General features: G+C 35.9%; 1 protein-coding gene across 1 annotated transcript in view; it reads left to right on the top strand.

The window, feature by feature from the left end:
- LOC134546216 (centromere-associated protein E-like) overlaps positions 1 to 22,003 on the top strand; it is a 207,207-nt gene that overhangs the window by 30,723 nt on the left and 154,481 nt on the right. The window contains exon 2 of the mRNA XM_063388840.1: positions 745 to 867. Within this exon, the coding sequence (XP_063244910.1) occupies positions 745 to 867 (123 nt within the window). The remainder of the gene's footprint in view (positions 1 to 744; positions 868 to 22,003) is intronic.

The following is a 22,003-nucleotide window of genomic DNA, read 5'->3' as shown; positions in this document are numbered from 1 at the left end:
TAGATGGCTGACGCCGCAACATGCAGATAATAAAAGAAAATCGAAAACAAATATACATGCGGAGTTTGAGTCCGTGCGCGACCTCTGCAGGTTTAAAGGGGAGGGATGTGAACCGAAAGATACCATCTTATTTTCAACAGATTTTAGATCAACAACAATCTATCTTTTTTTTTTTAATATCTTTGTTGAGGGATAGTCTGAAGATAATAGGGACTGGCTGCTACATATATTTTTCCCCTGTAAAATCATTTGGATTTTTATTTAATTTTTTATTGAGGAAGATTTCAGCAGTAATCATACAGTCAATAGACACTATTTTGTGATGTTTGCAAATCTCTTAAGGTATGATTTCTGTCTTAAGGCAAATTTTTAACATTAAATGAATTTTTTTTTTTTAACTTTTGAAACCAATAATGCGTCTTTTGGGTTTCTCTCTCGCCCACCTTAAATACACACTATTGTATGTTTTTGTGTGTGTATTTAAACACATATGTCCTACTCATTCATGTCCATGTTTCTAGATGTAGAGAAATTTTCATACTTTTACCAAAATCTATTGTTGAATATGGCTTAAAAATAGAACTCTTTTATATTTCCATACAAGAAAGTACAGTTCTTAAGTTGTGGTGTTTTTTTTTTTGATTATTCACACTGTTGGGTATTTCGGTAATAAGTGGCTTGAAGACAATTGCAAACATGAGGCTTACTAACTAAATGTTTTTATTGTTCCTGCTGTCTTTTCAGACCACGTGTTTGGAATGGAGACATCAAATTATGACCTTTTCGAGACAGTGGCAACACCGATAGTGAACGCTGCTGTGCATGGATTCAATGGGACAATTTTTGCTTATGGTCAAACATCTTCTGGTAAGTGTTTTTTAATTGAATTTAGTAGATTTTTGTGTGTACCGTACATGTTTACGGGTCATTCCATGTCAAATCAACACACCCATTTTTCCTCACCATCTCAGGTTTTGATGAAATTTTGCACAGATGTTACCTCCATACAGACTAACAAAAATATAAAATTTTAGAATGATATATCCATCAGTTTTGAAAATATTGCTTTGTAAATTTTCGAAAAAACACTCAAAATCGCACGACAGGCATATTTTAAAATTACCATAACTCTTCTCCAAATTAAGTTAGATAGGTGAGACAGGTGTCATTTTGCAGCATTTGGTATTAGTCCACCCATTAGGTATAATTTTGGTGCAAAAGGTTGAGGAGTTTTGAAACTTGGCAGGATTGTAGACTTGGGAGCCTGAAATATAACCTTAAGTTTGCGACCTTGGGCGACCGCCGCGACCACCGCCATCTTGAAAAAATGGCGCCCAAAATAGGTTTTTTGCAAATAACATAGTTCCTGGATGTTTTACAGAAAAATGTTTCAAATAAAAAATGTAGAGGATAAAATTATATACAAAATTGCTTCTATGTGCTTTTTTCGTCAGACCTAAATCTTTCGAGTTATAGGGCTGAAAACTGAGGCAAATATTTTAAAATTGCATTATATCCGCATTAGCAAGTTACTTTAGGCCGATTATCTGCCCATTAGCTTACTAAAAGTTGTTTTAAGCAATAAAGTAATAAAAGTTTATCATTCAATTAACTCGTTTCCACACCACCCATGAGGTAGAGTTGAGCGGCGCGTTTTTTTAAAATGTGGTATCCCTCGTAGGCCTAATCCACGCTCAAAACAGTCCTTGCTCAAAACAATCCTTGCTCAAAGCTTACATGTATGTTTTCTGTCGTTTTGTACTAAACGATGTCCCTGGTTCACTATGCTCACAATCTTTAGAGTCTTGCTCGTATCCATCCTCCTCCAACACCCTCTCCAAAGAATCGAGGATGTCACAAACCTCGAATGTGTCTTCTGAGTCGGAATCCGCTACTAAATCGGGAATGTTTTCACATGCTGTCCCATTGCAGTAAAGACACATCCCCGAGCACTTTAAACCAATTTTCCGACATCCACATGCTCCTGCACACCCTTTTTTACATTTACAGGATATCGATTTTAAAATGATGTTGGGGGCTGGTTCTGACGTAGTGCGAATAGCATCGAGCCCATGTTTCGTTTTCTGCCAGCCATATTTCTCAGGATCTTTTTCACTATCACACCACATCGCGACTTGGTGGTATGTTTGCAGACAGTGTTGTCTTGCAGCATCTCTTGTGGGTGGAAGGGATGCAAGATTAAATTTGTTCTTGGACACAGATTTCACAAAAGTTTTGAAGCGTAGTGAATCCAATGTGTCCTCTGCAGACGATCCACCATACAGTGCCAATAAGAATGTTTCACCAGCTGTGGCGAGAGCCTCTACATCTGCTTCTATGTCTTTGAAGGTTGCTGTAGTGTGAAGCAACGATTCGTTTTTTCCCAAGAGACTGAGGAACTTCAATTTACCTTGATTAAATAGAGCAGAGGTGGTATCACAACCACTGATTGCATGTAAAAGCAAAATATTCTTAGCCACATCTTCGTTATATTTCAGGCTTCGTGTCGAATAAAGTGTTTCTACACTTTTGCCAATTTCCGGTTTCAGCAAAAAAATATTTGAATGATTTCTCGCCATGCAGTTAAGAGAACCAACAAATCTGTATCTGCTCCGACAACAAAAACACGTGTAAATGTTGACAACATGTTGATGGCGGTCTGAATGATGAGCACATCCGCATATTCTACTGCCTGCTTCACTGTGAAATTATTTTCTTCAAACTTTGTAACCAACATTGAAATTAAATTCCTTTTGTTAGCATCGCTCGCCAAAAATTTTTCTTGCGAAACAGGCGGAATCATATCTTCACCAAAAATTATATCAGTAGACATATGTGCTCTGGAGCGTCGACATCTTTCTGCACTCTTTGTATTACGGCTAGCAGCGTTCGCTGGATAACCGTCAAAGACTACAACTGTACTAGGACCAAAGTGTCTTTGGACATATTGCACGTAGTGCATGCATATTGTGCCATACGAATCGTTGCGATGCCATACCACTCGATGCAACAAGAAGCCGCCATCCAATACATGCAAGCTGTCATTCAGTTGTACAGGTTTGTCCACTGGACTAAATGCTTTAAACAGTGACGATTTTGTTCCTTTTCGCATACCATCCTCATTAAATAATGATAGAGGGAATGGTGCAAGTTCATATTTGAAATAATTTTTCAATTCTTCATCACTTTTTTTGGCGATACAGATTCTTTGAAACAACAGCAGTGGATTGATGAAAATAGGAATGTTATCTACTTTGATACTGCTATTTGCTGCTCCCAACGAAAGTACTACATCTTTACACTTGAATTTTAAGGAGCCAAAATTGTTGCCAACAGTCTTTGTGACAGCCACAGCACTAATTTCTCGGGCCATATGGCAATTTAATGTTCCAACACCAACGATGCCACTGTTGATGGAGAGTAAACTGTCGACTTGCGGAAACAGATTATGTTGCGACAACCATTCTGTAAACTTTATCACATCGTTCCTGTCACGTTGCATACGTGTTGGGCGCATATCAACATGCTGCTCTGTTGTTCCTGTACGGATGTTGCTGAATTCTTCTATTTCTTCACAGACAATAAGGCGATAAGTTTTTCATTAATGTACTGTTTACGGCATGCATCATGCACAGTAACAGACTGTCGATTCATGAAAAACGTAGAACTCTTACCATCGTCTCGTTTTATGCTACTCTCACGAAATTTATCCATGTCTTTTTGTTTCACCTCAATTGTGGTTCCCTCGCTCAAGGTTCTTTCACAAATAAAGCACAAATACTCAGTACTGTTCGCCATGGCCTGTGTGAGAAGCAACCACTGAACAACAAAGCACACTGGCCACTTTCTGCTGACTGCTGGTATTTGTCGTAGAAACAGGGGGGCCTGCAACAGATGCTGACGACCAGGTACCCCTATGTCCTTCTCTTCATATATAGGCTTCCCACCTCATGGCATGCTGTCATAAACCTGAGAGAAATTTATTTATAGAAGGATCTTCCATAGGTTCATGGGACAATTTGAGAACCCTTACAGGAACAAAAATGCAAAATGAAATGGTAGAAACGATAGTGACAGGAGACAAGATGGCGGCGGTTACATTCTTCAAGATGTCAGGAATGATCTAGAGATCCAAAGCCACCAATAACGTGCATAAGGATCCGCTATTTATCTCGGTTCAGGAAGGTGAACAAAACTTATTAATCATATTTATCAGATATTAAATATAAAATGCTTCAACTATCTGTACTGTGTGCATTATTTATATCGCATAAATGTGTTAATTTCAACAACTGAATGCCAGCAAACAAAAAAAATTAATATACACTTTGCTGTGTTTTTAATACATGTAAAACGTTTACAATTATAGCCAACGAGTTACAGAAAAAGATATTATAGACCACACATAAGAGTCAATGATAATTACATTTTTAAACAATGCATCTGCATTAGATCCACATAGTCCTGTTAAGAGACCAAATAGCCACATAAGTATTAGTCATATGGCCCCCATTACAAAGAATACCTAGTCTGAAGAACTTTGTATACTGCAAATAAGTAAAATTAAATGATCTGTAAATAACAAATTACTAGCAAAGAAATACTTTGTTTCGTTTAACATACAGTATTCATAGGCAGGCATGAAATTTTCCCTGGAAATCACTACTATAAGGGGTCGTCCATTAATCACGTGATGTTTTTTTAACAAATTTTTAACCCCCCTCCCCCTTAGTGATTTGTGGTGAGGTGTTAGACTAACTCCCCCCCCCCCCCCACCCCCTCTAATAAATCACTTGTAATTTTTTGGTACAAAATATTTTTAACAATTTCAGAATATTATCTTTACATACAGGTATAATCTAATTTAATTCTGGAAAATTAAGCACAGCATGTATTCGGCACCAAAATCACAGTCTTACTGGCGACTGGCAAGCCGAGCCGGGTGGTTCATGTTGCGGCGGGCGGGGATATTGTTGCCTGGCTACGGCGAGTCAAGGTCACGCGTCGCTTTTCGGTTTAGTAGAAAACGCGCGAAAAAATAATTACACGTGATATCTCTCTACACCCCTCCTCCCCCCTTGTGATATTTCGTGATTTTTTCCGACAACCCCCCCCCCCCCCCCTTTTCGAGCCTCACGTGATTAATGGACGATCCCTAAGCTTAAATAATACATTTTCACATTTTAAAAAAGTAATATCCCTTTACCTTTCTTATATTTAGCCGTATGTTTCTTAAAACCACATGTAAAAACTACCGCACGCATTGTCTACAGGTCAAGTGAATCTTGTTTTCAACAATGGAAGTCCGAAGCAACGGTGCGCGGAGTTAATGCGCATTAAAAAACGCGGAACTCAACTCGTCCTCGGGGGTGGGGTGGAAAAGAGTTGGTAGAAGTAAGAGGTTTTTTATTTCTTTATTGCATGAAACGTTTTTTCGTACACTATTGGGCGGGAAATTGGTGAAACGTAGCTTGTAAATACTAATTTTCTACAGTTTATAACCACTCACTTGATGTTTTGGCCCTGTAACTCGGAAACCTTAGGTCTGACGAAAAAAACGCTTAGGAGTAATTTTGTAGAAAATGTTATCTTCTTCATTTTTTATCTTAAACATTTTTCTCTAAAATCTTCAGGAAATAAGTTATTTGCAAAAAAGCTAATTTGGGCACCATTTTTTCAAGATGGCGGCGGACGCGGCGGTCGTTCAAGGTCGCAAACTTAAGGTTATATACAGGACACCCAAGTCTTCAATCCTGCCAATTTTCAAAACTCCTCAACCTTTTGCACCAGAATACCTTTTTTATGTCTATAATGAGTGGACTATATGGCCTTTCATGTGATATGTAACACAATAATGTCTAGAAAAAAAATTTTTTAAAATTAAAATTTAAAATTTTGGAAAAAGTTCATTTTTAATTTTTTTCAAAATTTTCTATAAAAATTTTTGTACAAATACTAAATTGTCTACAAAGTTTCAAAGTGGAGAGTTAATGGGTTCATAGTAAAATTAATTGAAAACTAAAGCCCTTTTTGTCAAACCTCAGGTTAAATGTTGGCAGCAAAGGAAAAAAAAACAGAATGCAGTAAAATCTTGTTGTAAAATACACCAAAAAAAAATCAGATAATTATATTCCGTACACTGAAAGTATCTTAAACTGAAAAATTGTTTAGTTAAATTTTACAGGCAATTTAATTTAAAATGAGAAATACTTAATGCTGAAGTACAATATATGCAAGATTCCCCTGCACAATAATTTAAAATGAGAAATAAATTGAAGAAAGGAAATTAGCAATCATATGTTTGATTGCAATTTTCAATTACAGTACTTGAAAAATTCCTCATTGGTTTTTAAAGTGTCATTTTAGATAGCACATAAATTCTTCCAGTTGTTGTTGTAGGATTTACTGTACATTACACATCTGTGAGATGAGAGAAACCTGCATAAGAAAAGGATGGTGATGGTCCAGCAGGGTGGAGAAATGTTACTTTCACTTCATCAATTGCTTCGTTTTTCTCCATAACATAAGCTAGCCACCAGTTCTTGTCATATACAACTGCAGTATAGCCCTTTACGTCTCCTATTTGCGGTTTGTCTAGTGATTTTGTAACAGTTACTTGTGATGAATGTGTAGCTCCAGAAAATATTTTCACAGTAATTTTTGATGTGCTTGTGTCAACAGGTATAAATGCATGATATTGCTGAGTTCCTTGGATGGTAATTGCCTAATTGAAATGATCTTTTAAAAATATTTCTGACTATGTAATACTCTTGTGTAGTGAAAGTGAAATTAATACCAGAAATATTTTCTACTGCACATTCATAAAGCTGGAAAGGGGTCAATATCTGGTTTTGGTAGGGTCGTTGCAAGCTAGCTTTAGCTGCTAATCTCTTAACTCTACCTCCAACTCCAACGCAAGGCCCTTTACTGTGAGCTGTGGCTGAAAAATGCCATTCAGCTGATATGTTGAAGTCTTGCTTGTGAAAACACAAATTGATGAAATTTTTCTAATTTTTATATTGGGCAGCAGACCCATCTGAAAAGTAAAAGAACTTATGAGGAACATTTTTAAATTTTGTAATCAAAAAAGCAACCAAATTTCTTTGAAATGTGTAAACAACAACTGTATTGTGCTCTAGGCAGTCAGAAATTACAATGTAGTTCAAATGTTCAATTCTTTTTTCTCCTTTATAATATATCACAAACGGGTGAACTGTGGCATCTCCCTTAGTCCAGTGGTAAGTCTGGGCTTCATCTTGTACAATCATACTGTAGTTTTCTGAAAAGTTGAGTGTGATGGCAAATTCAGATTCTTTTACATTTTCCTTTAAGTGATTCATGAAAGAGGTCTGTTGTTTTGCAATAAAGTTGTGGCGGACTAAGAGTGACAGCTTGTCACAGAGTAAATCTATGAAATCTGCTGATGATTTCTGCAGTGTCTCTAAATTGCAACGGTCAACTGAAATCCACTGCCGAAATGTGATCTTTCGTATCAGGTGCTCTTCAAATGACTTCTCAAGGACGGTCCGTATTGCTGCAGTACCAGGACAATATGTACAATGTCCAATATTGCAATCTATTGTTGGTGGATTGCATACCATTTTTGGTAGGCAATGTTTGTAGGTTTTGAATACTCCATTTGTTAAATCACATAATCTTGCATTTTCAATCATCAATTTGACATTTTGATGGATTGTACATACACACACTGCATGTGTCCCACTAGAACCCGCTAAAATACAATGCTTTGGACGAAGCCCCGCAAATTTTGAAAAACATATTTTAATATTTGGAAATATCTCCTTGAATAAAGTGTATCCCTCTTTCAGATTGCACAAAATAAGTCTTTTTGATATTTTTGATTTACTTTTATTAGGTTCAGTGACTATTATGCAGTCTTTAACACCAGGCATCGCTCTACTGACTTCATTATATTCATAAAATAAATGGACAGCTTTAACTACATCTTCTGAGAGGTGTTTGCCTGGTTTGGGGTTAGGACTTTCTAACATTCCTTTTTCAGCCAAGAGTTTTTTTTTGATTGTCGTACCATGTAGTTTGGCGCATCAAACTCGCATTATTTTTCTAACTCCCCAATTTGGTGGTAAACAGGTTAATATCATTAACTTCTTGCTCCTACTAGAAGAACTCAAGAAATTGGCTTTGAGGTTTTGCAAAACTGATTCCTCTAAATCTTCACCATCATCCTCAGTGAAATTATCTGGCAACTCAAAAAGTTTCGTTTTGATTGTGGAGTCAATTGTTTTAACTTTTCTGGTTGCATAACTTTTTGATTGGAATTTTTTCCTATTAATAGGAAATTCTCCTAGCCCTTGTAGTGAAATATTTAATGAACCAATCACCTCTGAGGATGCAGAAAAACTGGGGTCTTTATCAGAATCTGAACTTGATTCGTTATCCTGGTGAGTAGAAGAAGAAGAAGCAGCAGCAGTTTGTAATGTTGTAATTTCTATTCTACAGCTATCACAAATTTTTGCTCCCTTTGGCAATCCAGAAAACAAACTGCATATCCAACTAGTAACATTCCTTAATTTTCTTTTTTCCCTAATGTTGTGATTGCTTTTTTTTTTTAATGGATTAAAACACTGTAACTTCAAAAATGATTCACTGAGGGCCATTTCTTACCGTAAACTGCCCACCTTTTCATAGGGTTTCAGTCACTATCATGATGAACACATTACCTTTTTAAAAATAAATATCAACATTCTCAATTCAGAATGCATAAACTCCACTAATAATATAAATCAAATGGTCACTTTTTATATAGGCGTAGCACTGATACTTGTACTAACAACTTTGATACTATATCAGAACAATATAGACTCCTAGCATAAACTAGCTGAAACCACTACTGCACAGTACTCTGAAAGAGCTAGGGGGGAATCCCAGGGCAAAGCAAGGGTATCACAGCTAAGGAAGTCCCAAGGCAATGCAAGGAGAATCCCAAAGCCAATTGAGGGGAATCCCCAGTAGCTGGATGCTTGTCTGAACTAATCTTTGAAATCCTGTATCAGAGACAAGCAAAGTGTAGCACTATAATTAAATACAATTGTGTTATTAGTGATTTTTAATTAATTTTATGTGTTTATACTCTTAACATAACTTATTTTAATTATAAAAATGGTTAAATATCATAATTGTGTAAAGTAAAGAATAAATATGGTTACAATTATCAATTAATTAATTCTACTATGAACCCATTGACTCTCCACTTTGAAACTTTGTAGACAATTTAATATTTGTACAAAAAATTTTTTATAGAATTTTTTGAAAAAAATTAAATTTTAAAAAGTTTTTTAAATTTTTTTTCCTAGACATTATTGTGTTACATATCACATGAAAGGCCATACCAAATGCTGCAAAATGACATCTGTCTCACCTTTCTAACTTAATTTGGAGAAGAGTTATGGTAATTTTAAAATATGCCTGTCGTGCATGTTTGAGTATTTTTTCGAAAATTTACAAAGCAATATTTTCAAAACGGATGGATATATCATTCTAAAATTTTATACTTTTGTTAGTCTGTATGGAGGTAACATCTGTGCAAAATTTCATCAAAATCTGAGATGGTGAGGTAAACATTTTATTAAAAGTGTGTTGATTTGACATGGAATGACCCTTACATGAAAATATTTGACACTCCATTTTTTCAAAAAAATACAATTCAATACATCTGCCATCTTTAAAATCTGTAATTATTAACCTAGATATTCAGAAAATATTCCAAAAATCATCAGTTTATGTATTTATTGATTCAAACCATTTTATTGTTTCAATCCTTGCTTATGTGAAAAAATAATTTAAACTTAAAATAAGTTGATTTTATTAATCTTCCTTACTACGAAAAAGATTCTATACAAGAAACTTGTATGGCTGAATAAATATGTTACATGCTATCACTTTGCCTATCATGGAGGCCTTCTATTTGATACTTGGAATATTTTTCAGACAGGTCCTGTACAATGCCAGGCATGTAGTTCACGTGACCCTGAACCAAGAGGCATTCTTCATCGATACTTGGCGTACCTTTCAACCAGAACGTGTCCATTGTCAGGCATATAGACCAAGTGTATCATAACCATGAGAACTTTGTCAAAACTTATTTATTTCAGACAATTTTGTGCTATCTCAAGCAGACAAGAGAAGTGTAACATACGCTGGGCTTCAGATAAACACTCAAAAAATGAATAAGTAAAAAGTAATGCCTTGGAAGCATCAGCCCACAAACAAAAAACAACAATTATTATCACAGAAGTGCCCAGATGTCGTACACAGGAATTTACTTATAACCTACTAGGAACTCTAGAAGGCTATGTGGATCGAGGATGAGTAATAATGAAATAACAAGAATGCTGGTTTGATTTATATAACTGCCCTTTTTCTAAAATTATTTACTTAGCTTATCCTTTTCTTTTATCTTTATCTTTAAATACACAAGTATCAAAATACATTAATTACAAACAGAAGGGAGCCCCGGGGCAACAAACTACATATAACAGGAAAAACAACCATATCTCTTAAACTTGACCCTGGTTTTAGATGAGCTCGCAGGCTCAAAAGAAAGACAATTACATTTTGTTTTTGATTTGCTTTTGAAATGAATTTAACCAAATCCTATGTCCTGAAAACTGGCGGTCCTGGGACCGGATGTTTCTGTAGATTGAAGTCCAGAAGAATTCAATTTATGAAGAAACTTGTATGTCGACCGGTGTGGGGAGAAATCTTGTGACTGCATGAGCCCAATCACGGACTGCTAATTTTGGCAGTGGAGTTCCATTCTTATTCTTGCATTTAATTATTGCACTCCGCCTGTAACCAAAGTCCCAAATTGCTTAGACTGGTTAACAGGCGGCTAAGGCTGGGCAAGACTACGCCCAGGAAAAACCAAAAAAAAGGGGGGGGGGGATATGACGACCACTTACCCAAAACAGCGGGGTGAAGCATGTTAGCTGGCTCCAGGAGTAGAGTTGGCAACTCCTGGCGCGAAAGTCCGCGGTAGCCATGACGGGAAAAGTAAAATAAATTGGATTAAACAAAAAAAACTAGTACGGGCGGCCAATTTTAAAAATAAGAAAAATAAGGCATCTATGCCTTGACGTTGGAGACTACATGACGTAGTGTCAAGTCTTGGCAATAATACTGAGGTGGACGCTCGTGAATCGCGACGCGTGGTCCGTACTGTCCAGATGCTGCCCGCCGAATGTTCAAAAATGGCGTCGGCGCGCCTAATTAAAGAAAGTTACTGTGCCCCCATTTAAGGAGGGGGGTGGTGATGGCCCGAAGGTATCCGAAGATGCCCAAAGGGGTGAAGCAGACTGCAAAAGCGCTCGCTGCGCGCTCACCAGGGTCACGGGCGGACTAAGGTCGCAATCGCACCGCGACTGCTTCCAAAGTCGATTATGACAAGCTGTCTCTTATGGGAGGGATGAGTAGTGCGCTTTGGCGGCCAAGATGAGAAACTGGATGGAGGGTCACAGAAACGTCCGCTAGAGTGCACTGGGCGCACTCGCAACCAGTGGACAGAGCTATGTTAGGGATTCTAGCCGCCACTAGGCCTAGCTGAGGGCTCTGTCAGACAAGGGGTATGTCCTTGGAGAGACCATGTACCCTGCGCGGGTTCACTGGAGGTTGATACTCTGGGTTGAAGTTCCCAAGAAGCCACTGGGGGGCGATGAGTCGCCTGGGAAAAGCGTCGTGTGGGCCGTCCCGAGGCGTCGCCGAGGACTGTAATATGCTCCTCGACATGCTGCCAAATAGCTTACCTATGCTTGTCTCCGAGAAATGAAAGATGCTAGCGCGGGGCTTGGGGTAGCGTTCACTAGCACGAAAAGTCATACTGTTACAGGGAGAAAACGTGATGCAAACTGCGGCCGAGATGCTGCGATAACCAATCGTCAGCAAAAGTATCTAATTTGGCCTGCGAACAAGCGCAGGTGCACTGGGTTGCACAAGATCATGTCGGAGAGTACAGTATTGGAATAAAAATTAAATGAAATTAAAAATGCAACTTTATTTTTGGTTACCTTCTTTAAAAATGAAAAATTAAACTTAAAATTCAAAACTTGTGCCCAAAATTATGATAAACGGCACAGAAGTATTCAAACTGTTGTACCTACGTTAAGGATAAAATCTTTTACAAGACAATAGAACAACCCACTTAGATTCTTTTACACCTATTATAGGACCAAGAATCCCTGAATAATTCTTTACACTTGCTATAGGATGAAAATGGTGATTAACTATTAAGACATCAGTTCTAAGCACAGAATTTAATATGTACAATTAATGAGGACACACACAATACACACACATTTGTCAAAAATAACACTTTGGGCACACACTGGACACACATTCAATAAAAAAGACACATTTGACAAAAAAGGATACATACTGGTCACACATTCAATAAAAAAAGTCACTGGACACATTCAATAAAAAGACTCACATTTGACAGAACACACTTTCTACAAAAAAGGACTGCAGTTTGTATAAGACAAGAACATTGGTACTTTGGGATTACCATGTAGTCAGGTGTTTCACTATTGGACTGACAGGCATGCCTGATATTGTAGCACTGCTGTCAGGATGAAGACAGAACAGTGGTACACCACTCATTCTACGTAGTCAGGTGTTTTAGGTTGGACTGCCAGACTTGTCCGATAGCACTACTTTATGTACTCTAGCTTCAGTCAGGGTAATTACAGGGCTATAGATACACATGTCTTTCAATACAGTCATGATTTTTACGACTGGATGCCATGCTTGCCTGATAATGTAGCACCAGGTCATGTACTTTATCCACAGTCAAGATAATGACTAGGCTAACGGTACTCACGTCATTCCACACAGTCAGATGGTTCATGACCAGACCATCAAGTTTACCTGATAATGCAGCTTCATTTACAGTCAAGATAATGTTGGGGCTAGAGGTACGTGGATTGTTCTCTGTAGATGTTTCACAGCCAGGCTTGCTTGATAATGCGGCACATAGTGCAGAATTGACTATGCATATTTCACGAAAATAACGTACATTTAACGAACATTCAACTCGGTAGGATGGGTATCTATCAGTAGGATATGATAACAGAATGTGGTAGAATACGATCCCATCAGTAGGATACGATTGGTTGCAGGATACGTTAGGATACAATGCATTTTGCTCCATCTGGCTACACCTGCATCAGGCTATGAGGCTACAATGCTACGAGGATACATGGCTACAACTCTATGAGGCTACATGGCTACATATCTACAATGCTATGAGGCTACAGGGACATAACTGCTCCAACTGTCTATGGCTACAATTGCTCCCACTGTCTTTGACTGCAATTGGTCCAACAACAGTTTGGCTCCAACTGATCCAGGTCCAGTTTGGCTACATCTAGCCACAAGGTTGTATTGCTACATGATACTGATGCTGAGACTTCAAGGCTACTATTAGACTATTAGAACTAGCTTTTCTTTTCCTTTACTGGGTCATTTTTATTTAGCTGTTACCAACGACTATTCGAAAAATTCAAGATAAAAGTTCCAGAAAGTAAAAAAGGTTGATTTTATGTGGTAGCCGGTAGCGTCCAGACCACAGCTGTGAAATTATCTATAAACTAACATAATCATCTGCTTTTTGAGCCCTCACATGACCGCGACCTACCGGTACCTCATTCAGACAAAGATTGAGTAACGAGGCTACGCAGCCGTATCTGTCCCAAGGACGTTGCAGGTGTATTACCTCTTCAGCCAATCACAGCACAGCACTCACAAAACCCTAGCAGTATAAAAATTTAATGCACCCCAGAGTGAGGTGCTTACTGCAGAGATTACATCAAGAAACAGTCACAAAAATACCTTACAAAATTACCAGCGGGTGCATAGCAACAGCTGCCTGACACCTTCCAATGCTTTTTCTCACAGTTAACTGAAATGTCTGTCTCTCTCATCTCACGCCACCGGTCAAACTATTGCATCAGCTTTCAGACAAAGAATTATGGCTAACACAAGTTAGAGAAGAAAATTACATTAATACAAAAGCAAAACCTTAATTAAATAATTTGTTAAATCACATAACGTAAATTTACAAACTGGAAAAAAAGGCCTAGGGGTGCTTATTCACTACAAAGTACACAACTCATCAGAATAACTTGATAAGCATGAAATAGATAAATTATGATCATAAAATGTATAACAAACACAGGAATACTTAAAAGAAATAATGTTATTTAAATTATATCAGTAAAACCAACTATAGTATTGAATGTAAGATGACACAATAACTTTTTAATCAAAACATTAAACAACTAAAAAGCAGTAACCTGGGATGTTATATTTTATTCATGGATATGTCGTGAACTTTTATTTTTCCTCTGCTAATGTATGTCTCACATTAGTTTGGAAATTCAGTGTAAACTCTTTATAATGTCACTCGATTTAACGACAAACTCCTTAAAACGTTGAAATTGCTTGGCTTTGGTTGGTTTACCTTTTTTCTATACAATAATAATACATATATAGCGTCACACTCACTATATTTAACTACAACAATACAGCATTATAAATCATCAAGCAGTACTTTCTAAGTTGCTGAAGTTGATAAGAACTGCAGCTGTGTATGTTCTTTTGCTTCCTGTTTTGATGTTGTATTTAGCAAGATTCTAAGAAATGTTGTATTTTGTTTTTGTATGATAAACTTGCACATGTTTACCTCGGTCACTAGACTTTTGTCAAGATGTTACACATTATCATTATCGCAGTTGCTTACAGACTTTCGAACTGTAAACATGGCGATTATACGAAAATCTTGGTGTATTGACGAAAAAGTTTTATTAATACGCTCAATAGAGGCGGGAGAAAAGATCAGTGATGTTGGAAGACGCTTTGGATTTAGCCGCTCTACCGTGTCTACTATATGGAAAAACAAAGAAAAAATTCTGCAAGCAGAGGAGGATGGAAAATCTGCTAAGAAATTAAAGAAACCTCAATAAGAGGATCTGGATCAAGCTATCCTATCATGGTTTTATAGATATGTAAAATGTATACTATATTAGTAAATACATATTATTATAGAATAGTAAAATGATATCCTTTATTTCTCTCCATTTAATGACCACTCTTTATAACGCCGAAAAATGCTCAGTCCGTTAAGTGTCGTTGTATAGAGTTTACACTGTATTTGCTTTTCTTGTAATCTGCAAGTGTTCTAATATAGCTGTTACTCACAATTTTTGGTGCACCGTCTGCTAGAGAATGCTGGTATCGCATACATCAGTACTGGTTTTTTTTTCTTCTAGGTGGTGCTAGTGTTTTGCTTGCTGTTGACCATAAGGTCGATGTTTGTTATGATACTTTTAGTAGTATCACTTTTATCAACATGATTTATTGAATATTGTAGGCTAAATAAATATTTTTTAAAGAGGAGCAGTGTGGTGAACCACCCAACCTTGGTTTAAGGCTCAATCTCACATTCCGAGTTGGTTATTTTGTCGTGAGGGGGTTTTCAAATCGGCGTACGTTTATATCTTGGGCGCCACCACGTGGATGGGCATGTGTACAAGGCTACTGACTCTGTCCCAGGGCCGTGACGTGACCCATGTGGAGCTAGGCTCAACTCCCCCCTGCTAGCACTCACCGGCCCGCTCTCAGCGGCGGGCACGCTATGTTACTGCTCGTGGGGTCTTGAGGCGCCCCACACACCTACGTCTCTGTGCTGGGAAACTCGTGGTCGGGAATTAAGTGCAATGAGTCTAGTGAATATTGAGCTTTATTGGCGCCGACACACACAGAAAACAGCACATAGTACAGGTTTCTTGCTGACCATGACACCATGTGGCCCGGCCCCGAAAGTATAGGTCCGCCGATTAATCTAAACATGCTCCGGGGAGCTTTAATTAAGTTAAACAGTCTGCTGCTGGGGTAGGCCTCGAAGGTTGATTAAAAAAAGGTTTAAAAAATAGTTACAATGGCGGATGTTAACGGATCGGTTACAAGCAAATGTTGAAGTCGACGGGGTGCTAAGATGCGTCCTACCCCGCACTGCGAACGGAAGAGACTGCCCCGGGCCCCGGGTGTTTTGGCCGCAGGAAGTGCTGAACTTACCGTTAGTACATGAATATTAAAGACAGTTAAACATAACTATTAAAACCTTTTAAAAATTGCAAGTTATTAAGATTTAAGGATTACATATTACAGATATTTAAGAATTACATTATTTAAAAAACAGTCTCCATTGCTCCACTTAGGGTGTGCGCCGAAAGGGTTCGCGCAGGGCGACCGAACACACGCACACGCACTTGTTGGCGTGAGGCTTGTAACAAAGGGTGTTGGTGGGAGGAGAGGGGGGTCGGCAGTGGCGTGAGGCACATCGGGCTTAGGGAGGGTGTAGCCATGGTTCGACATGAATTTCATTTCTTGTCGTTACTTTTATGTTCCGGCTTTTCCTGTACATTGATTCCTATACCTCTCTTGCATTTGTTGAGCCTTGAGTATCCACAAATTTTGAGGGTAGAGGCACAGTTTACTACTCGTCTAACAGCTTGTTCTTCAATCCGGTCCTCAGCAGCGACTTGCTGGCATTGTAACATTTCATAATTCCTGCTCTCTCCCGCTACTAATAACATTGTAACTAATTATGTGTTATGTTATTGTCGATGTTTTCTTAAGGTTTAATAATCAATTTATACTTATCTTCTATTATGCAAAGGCATTTAATTCATATTGTTTGTGCTTTAATATTAATTATTAATTTAAGTTAGGTTTTACATAAAGCTGAATAAAGTTAGTTTTATTATTGATTTTTCACTATAGTTTGTTTGGTTAGTTTAAATTAACATATTTATTAATTAAATTTTTGCAATTTTAAAGCATCCTCTCGCTAGTGAGGGTGTAACATTCTAAAAGGTTTAAGGCTAAGATCCTTAGTTTTGCAGCCTCCAAGAAAATTATTTCTCCCATGAATATCGTAGTAGATAAAAAATACACACCAGACAGAATTGTAAATAAAACTTTGAATTTTGTAAATATGACGATAAAATTTTTTTCAAAAAATGCTTTCTTATTTAATTTTAATTTTGAAATTTTTAAAACTAAATATTAGGTATATATTTAAACGGTACACGGCTGTTACTTTGCACACAACTTAATTAAAGGAGTTACAATGAACAATTCTGTCTATTAATTTTTTTAATACAACATACAGAATTTAAATAATCTGAGTATTAAATACTGTGATTTAACTGTCACTAGCCGCTGATGAAAAGAACGAGTTCAACAGTTTGCCTATAGAGCTCCTATTAGTTCCGAGTTTACTCACTAGATGTCTCTAATATCGCAGGAGTTCAGGCGGGAATATTATCGCTTCGAAACGGTCAAAACACAACACTAGTATCAGCAATAGTAATGAATGAATTGAAAACCGTCTCACGTTGTCGACAATTTCTATAGATATATTTGTCAGCTTTTCAGTGATATAAATTATTATTAATATGCTTCACTTGTGACAAATTTATTCATAGAGAATTTTTTATTTAAAATCATCTAACTACAATTACTGAATTGTTTTAGTAGATAGAGATTTATTATAATAGTTGGGCGTCTTAAAAAAAACTTATTTTGGAAATACTTAAGTGCTAAATATGATTATAATATCTAACCTGTTTCGTTTACGGGCATCTACGTGAACGTCGCACATTACATTTTATTACAACATTATTTCACATACCTATTATCTTAGTGACTTCATTATGTATTTTGATATGACTCTTTACCTTAACACATGAATGAATCCTGCAATCACGGTGTATTACAATAATAGCAAAATGGTTTCATATAATAATATAACTTCCAAAATCAATTTTAATTATTAAATTATTATTTATATTTCTATTCAAGAATCGCACATTCAAGACAAATAAATAATGTTTAAGATTTTATTAGAATATTTCAATTATTGTAAAAAAAAATTATTTGCAAAATGACAATGATTTTCTATAAATTTATTTATTATATTTCTTTAGTTATATTTATTTAATTATGTTTCTTTAATTATATTTGTACCTCGACTTTAGCTCTGGTAGAATGGGCTATACCTCTGGGTGTAATGTTACATAAATGAGTTATGATCAAAATATTAATAGTTAGTATTGCAACTTTATAGAGATGTTTAAAAAAAATAGTAACTGAAGGACCAGCCGCCTATGGCAACTTCCTCCCGTAATGATTTAGTTATGTATATAACGATACAAAAATAAGGGCCAATTTCTCGATGCTGTCGTTGAACAATGGTTAACTAAAGGTCGTTTAAAATTACTTTTGATTTTTAACAATAGATTTTTTACTACCCAAGCATTTATTGTATCACTAACCTTGAGCAGTTAAACATTTTCGTTAGTTACACAATTTCAAGGCAGTGGCAATCCTTTTTTTTTCTTCTTCTGGGGTCATGTAAAATTATGTTTGTAAACAAATATTGGCCAGAAAGAATTATATATTTTTCAATTTAACTTCCGCTACATTATTTGCAACTATAAATGATCAAAGAAACATAAGTTCCAAGTGCGCGCACACACACACGCATATGTATACATGTAAATACTTTTGAACCAGTGAAATAAGGAGTTTTAGAAAATAAACATTCAGGTAATTTTCCAAAATACAATTTTAAAGACCTTTATATTGTGTTCTTACATTTGCAGTTAGATTTATTTAAATTATTTGGCAAATATTACAATCTAAAAACTTTTTTAAGTATGTCCAGTAATTTTTTTAGGTAATTTTATTTGTGTTACAAGAAACCGAAGACCTTGCTGAAGTGAAATTATTATGTATATAAAATGTGTTTAAATGGGTGTGTTATACTTAGATGAAATTGATCTAGAATTTTATGAAATAAAATTCTATATTTTTACCAGCCTTTGAGCTTTCTAGCTTACGTGAAATTGTTATAGTTAAACTTTATTGCCTAAATTTTGAATTGCTCGAATATGCAAAAAGTAATTCACTCGCTGGGGCGTAGCCAGGGGGGGGGGTAGGGGTCAACCCCCCCCCCCCCCCCCCTTAGCACCAAATGTTTAATTTTTTCTTATTCATCACTCAAACAAATTTCATATTAAAATTTATAAAAATTTTACCATTACAATATTTAAATTTAAGTACTGAAAACTGCTAAAATAGCACTATTTTACACCTTAAAATCCAAATTTTCCCGGGGGAGGACCCCGAACCCCCCCCCCCCCTTTTAATACGGGGTGGGGGGGGGGAGCATGCTTCTTAACACCCCCCATACACAAATCCTGGCTACGCCACTGGGCCTATACAAATTCCAACCCACTACCAAAAGGGCTGGAAACTTGAAATTTGGGTCGCAGCCTCAATGAGGAAATTCAGAAAAGTACCGATTTTTATTTTCTAATTACTAAAAAAATAAAATTAATAAATAGGCACGCACCTTTAAAATCGGTGTATACCTTCTTTCGGAAGAACGTTGTTGTTTACTTCTCATGCTTGTACAAATTGAACAGTACTGTAAATGTATTTGATGACATAAGCAATAGTAAGTTATTAGCTGATATTGAATACAATTTTTTTCGTGACTACAAAAAATAAGGTTCTCTGCTTGGCGAGTGATTAAATTATACTAATGTCAAAAAAATGTTATCGGGAAAAAATAAATGAAGTTATTTTATACCACTGATTCACTACCCATAAAATCAAACTGCAAAGTCTTTGCAACTGGTATCTCACACAAGAAATATAAAACATATTCGTGCTTCATTTTGTATAAAAATAAAACACATATATAATATCGGGAGACAGCCTTGAAAATCGTGCCTATCACCAACATGACCAATCAGACTCATAGTCGTGTTTACGATGGCAAGACAGCTAGCAAACCAGTTCAGTTTATATGCAGCTTAACTGAAAAATTTATTCAATATTTTCGGGGTAGTTTTACGCTCAAAATTAATACAAAACCAAATCAGCAATCCTTGTATGATCATTTATAATACTACAAAAAATTTTCCATTTCCTTCGAATTGTATTGAGCACTAAAATATTGATTTACTTTTGGCCCAGGTTTTATTTGACGATACTCTGTAGAGTTTCTCTTGTTTGCATTGTTTATTTATCAGGTTTAATTCATGGCCAAATTAATTGAAGTGTAACACAAATTATTTATATATGTGTGTCTGGTTAGGAATCAGTATGATGTACTAGAAAAAATATGTCCTATCAGTGTAATGAATGGTTGTACCCTTACAAGCGTGGAATATTTATGAAACATTTTATTTCTTTGGTATTTAAAGCCGCAGACTTGTATTTTATTTATTTCATTTAGACAACAACATGCGTCCGTGTTTTCTACATGGCACGCTATGTGATATTTTGAATGTTATAGTAATTTTGGCTTTTTAAAATCAGTGATTTATGTGCAGTAGACTAATTTGTAATTTTTTATAATTTCTTTTCACATTTTTAATGATCCATTTGCTAATAGTATATACACTTCTCCATTAATTATAATAAACCCATATTCCATTATTGGAATTCCTTCAGAATGGGTATCACAAGATTACAAAAACTATTCTCCTGCATAAGAAAGGTGATAATACCAGTAAAGAAAATTATCGTCAGAGAGCAATTACGTCTTATATCTAGGGACACCTGTATTTCGCGAATACATTTCGTGTCAAGGTATTTTACAAAACACTGTAGATTTTTCTTGTAATTATTGACTGTGGTCGGTGTAGACTGTTTTCCCGCACTTGACGGGGCCAATGAGGACGTAGTTACCGTACTGCTGCACGCCCGCAATTCGCCAAACCTCTAAGAAAAAAGCTACAGTTATGTGTGAAATAGCCTGACACGAGATGTATTCGCGAAATACAGGTGTCCTTAATTATATCGAAAAATATTTGAACATTGTATGATAATTTTAAGTATGAAAAGTACAAAATACTTTCAAATTTTATACATGGTTTTATATCAACTCTAAGCACTAAAACATATACTGCTTATTTTATACTAAATATATCTATACACGGCAACTGATTATGAACCACTTGAGTTTTTTTATAAAGCATCTAAGCCCTTGACTGTATAAATATATTGTTGGATAAATTAACTAAACTAGGAATACTATAAAATGCACAAAAAAAAGAGTTTGATCTCAATGACATAAAGCATAATCTATCAATTTAGCACAGCCTGAATAATTCATTCCCTATTGTCAAGACTAAAATTAAAAAAAAAAAAAAACCGCGAAAGAAGCAGTATAAAATAACTATCTCATTATCTTTGCGGGTAACTCAAACATCATACAAACAATACGAAATATTATTAAACGTAAGAAAGCATATTTTAAACACTGTAAATAACTTAGATTTTAAATCAAAGGATAATATTCAGTCTCTAAAATTTAGTTTTAATGATGAGTTGGAAACAGAACATCAAACATATATCATAGCTCATAGATGTTACTGCCAACAGAGAACTCTCACAAACAATAAATTCCTTTCTGCGCAACCTGCAAGCTCCGGTACCTTCTGTAAAAAAAATATATATATGTAAAACTTTTCCGGAAGTCGTACCATGGTAACGACTGAAATATGAAGTCTTACTTCTAAATCTACTTATCTAGAGAACAAATTGTATTACATTATTTTCATAAAATTAACACCTTTATACGAACAGAAGTTTGCTCTTATATTCATTTTTTTTTAGTTACGTGATAATTTTTTTGAGTTATAAAGGAATCCAACCTGAACAGTAAAAAAGAAAGGCTTTTAATGAACAAACCAACTAAGTCATTATAGATAACTGTTCAAACCATTTAAGATTCATCCTGTTACATAAATTTTTATATTTATATACATCTAATGTATAAACAAATCTGAAAAAAAGGCAATAAATTCAGATTGACTTCATTATCGAAATAGAATAAAACACAAAATACACTTGCAGAGAACCACCAAATATATTGCGTAAGTGTTTC

Source organism: Bacillus rossius, chromosome 1 (assembly GCF_032445375.1).
Source record: "Bacillus rossius redtenbacheri isolate Brsri chromosome 1, Brsri_v3, whole genome shotgun sequence".
NCBI lineage: Eukaryota > Metazoa > Arthropoda > Insecta > Phasmatodea > Bacillidae > Bacillus > Bacillus rossius.
This window is presented reverse-complemented; position numbering and strand designations above follow the sequence as displayed.